Source organism: Rhamphochromis longiceps, linkage group LG3 (assembly GCF_057381845.1).
Source record: "Rhamphochromis longiceps isolate RC_006_pf linkage group LG3, R_longiceps_female_GT1.1, whole genome shotgun sequence".
NCBI lineage: Eukaryota > Metazoa > Chordata > Actinopteri > Cichliformes > Cichlidae > Rhamphochromis > Rhamphochromis longiceps.
This window is the reverse complement of record NC_140559.1, coordinates 50,861,983-50,865,113: the sequence shown is the minus strand read 5'-3', so window position 1 is coordinate 50,865,113 and position 3,131 is coordinate 50,861,983. Positions and strand designations below refer to the sequence as shown.

Here is a 3,131-nt window from a genome sequence, read left to right as displayed (position 1 = left end):
CTTTAAATGAACAATCGTTTCATGCAGCAGAAAATGCAATATGTTCTTTGCTTATTGTGGAGAAAAAAAAACCTATAATTACAAAGCTGAAACTTAATATGACAGATTGCACTGGTGCTTAAACTCATTAAATTGTGCTTTACAGTGCTGGTGAGACATCATTTGACTTGTGCTTTCTCCATTATATGGTCTCCAAGTTTTCCTGGAATCAGTGATACAGTTACTATTAAGTTGCTGCAGAAGAATTGTAATATCAATATGCCTTGCACATTTGCAAACAAACTGAGATCACGAGGCTGAGACACAAGTTCACATCCAGAATCTTACTGATTTCGTTCTAGTTAATCTTCCAGTAAAGCAAGTAAATTGAATTAAGGACTGCTCTTTTTAGTCTGTGCAAATCCCACGAACCACCCTTCTTAACCTATTTTCATAATGCCCCCCCCCCCCCGCCCGGCATATGGATAGATGGGTTTTGAGTTTGGCATTTTTTGCAGTGCACGGAAAGGATTTTACTATGTGCGCAGCCAGACCCCGCCTGCTCAGCGCGCGTCACTGGCGAGTAGTGTGTGGACGCGGAGTCACTCCCCTGACTACTTTTAATAGCTTTGTCATGTGATGGAAAGCAGTTGTAAGACAGGTGCCCTCGGTTCATTCTCGGCGAGGGGCAGCAGTTGCCTCTGTGAGAGCGAGTGGGAAGCGTGTGTGGATTTCCTTTTTTTTTTACTTGGTTTCTTCCCCCCCCCCCTTTTTTTCTTTTTTTTTTTTTCTTTTTTGTTTAATTTTTCGGAGCGTCATTCAGTGGCTGGATGGCGTGGGACAGGTGTAACCAGGACTCGGTGTGGAGAGAATTAGAGGTGAGCGCATCAAATAAAATCCGGCTTCTTTCATCTCTCTAGCCCTCTGGACTTTTTTTTCTCCCCTCTGGAACGATGGACAACACTGGCACGATGATCTCCACATAAGTCTGCACTCTCTCCCTCTCTCCCTCTCTCTCTCTCTCCTCCTCTTCCTCCTCCTCTGTTGCCGGTGCTGTTCGTGGCTTAGTGCGCGTCTGGACACGGTTGAGGATGCGAGGGATATACGACACGGGAATATATGACAAGTGGAGGGAATGTGCGGAATCTCCCTTTTCAGCCCAGTTAAAGATGTAGTTGTTGTAACGCGTGCACGGGCTCGGGACCATTGCTCTCCACGTAGGATCCCTGTTTAGTCGGAGCAAGTGCTTGCAAGCTGGCGGATATCTTTCCAACCGCGGACTGTACGCGCTCCGGTGCCGAGAAGGTTTTCGTGCCGAAATGACTGAAATGTCTCAAAGTCAGGTATTTCGCTGACGCATGAAATCCAAAGACGAAAATAATTCCTTTGATGTGCTGTGTCCAGATAGCCAGGTGATTTTTTTTTTTCAAATGCAAGTGCAAAGGTTGTCCACACTGACGCACCGGGTATCTGGCATTGCGCAGGAGCATGTTAATATTAACGGTACCGGTACCACGTCTGTGTGTCAACATTCCTGCCGGAGGAATGCTGCCTTGGCTGGACGGCAACATCGCGTCCAGCTAGAGTAGATCATTCCGTGTTCTTGCGAATTTATTTACAACATTCTGCTGATTTTAAACGCTTCATCCAAGTCATTAGCTCACTATCGCTCCTGTCTTTTTTTATGCAGCTTACTTTACCTGGTTAAAGCGCATGCAGACAATAACGCACATCAAAAGGATACTTATTCGTCCCCCCTTTTTTTTTACCCCTTAATCTTACGAGTCCACCCAGCTTGTTATACAGAGGTACTTGTCTGCGTTCATTATCTCAGTGATGCCTCAGAGAGGGTTTTTCACAGTAACTACATGACTGCAATCCGGCTGCACGGCTGCGATTTTGTGGTCTGCGTGATCAGATTATGAGAAAGAAATCAGCTCTTATCTAATTAAAATGCGGCTCTGTGTGTACGTGTGTTTGTGTATCTGTATATGGACGTGTGTGTGTGTGTGTGTGTGTGTGTTTTGCAGACCGTTTTCGGGATTGTTTGTTATTCGGACACCCTCCTTTGCACTTACTTCCAGGTACGCTCCAGGAGAGCATCGTTTTTTTCCTTATCTTTTCTTTTTTTAGACTGCGATTTTAGTTTCCACTCTCAACCCTACCAATGTGCGTGTCCTCCTTCAGCCGATCGATGCTGATAAAAAATGTATGCACGTATTAAAGCCCTGCTATTTAACTGTCAATCAGCGCCGCGCTCCTTACTTTAATAATCTCTCTAGCAGGTGCTTTTATGCGCGGTGCGTGCGTAAATCACCGGAGCGCTGTGGTGCACCCTGACTGTCTGTCTGGCGGCGCTATTTCATTTGTTCGCTAAGAAATCCATAAGATAATTGAGCACAGGGACGTCCATCCTCTGAATATCCTAACGGCTTTATTGCCATTTCTTCATTCCGTGTCTTGTCTGACTGGATCATCTGGGGGTGGGGGGAAACCTAAGACGCAGTGAATCTGTCCTCCTCTTCGCAGTTGCAACATAACGGATTTGTCTCATCACGGTCTTAAGTCATCGTGTATTCGTGTTGGTGCGTTTCCGAGGACAGATGAACTGTGACACCGGTGTCTGGGCGGTTTTTCCTTCTTGGCACAGCATCCGTCTCTCAGCTTTGCCCTGAGCCGAACCCGACTCTCACCCCTCCTCAGGCTCCGGGCCAAACACATCCGGGCTTCTTATGTCGTTCTTAAGGCCGGCGTTAATACATAAACAGACGCGTTGTCAAGGAGTGTGTAGACTACAGTATGAAGCTGTTTTCACAGGCTGGGTTCAGCATTTGCATAGTCAAAAGTGTAAACATGCAAACATCCCCCGCTCTGGGGGATTTTATTTTTTTAATTTTAATTTTTCCTTTTTAATGACCACTGACTCTCTGGTTCATAGTTTGCCCCAGAAGAAGCAGACTTTTGCTTGTTCAGCTGCTGGTTCAGGGGGGAAACAAACTCACACACCCCCACATCTGATGATTTGTGTGTGGCAGAAGCTGTAACATCTTCTGCATACAGGACACACTGGATAGATTACATAAAAGTGGCTGGTGAATAACAAAATGTCAACAGGCAGCATTTAGTAGCGGGGAGGCCGTTACCAGTGGCAG

General features: G+C 46.1%; 1 protein-coding gene across 6 annotated transcripts in view; it reads left to right on the top strand.

The window, feature by feature from the left end:
* Positions 1 to 626: 626 nt before the first annotated feature.
* Positions 627 to 3,131, top strand: part of ppargc1a (peroxisome proliferator-activated receptor gamma, coactivator 1 alpha) — a 36,712-nt gene continuing 34,207 nt past the window's right edge. For 2 of the 6 annotated variants that reach the window (XM_085400247.1, XM_085400246.1), the window contains exon 1: positions 628 to 857. In XM_085400247.1, the coding sequence (XP_085256373.1) occupies positions 810 to 857 (48 nt within the window). In that variant the 5' untranslated portion in view covers positions 628 to 809. Of the gene's footprint in view, positions 858 to 923; positions 1,323 to 1,843; positions 2,064 to 3,131 lie in introns of those variants that run through there. The other 4 variants (XM_085400242.1, XM_085400241.1, XM_085400243.1 and 1 more) reach the window with 3 other exon arrangements.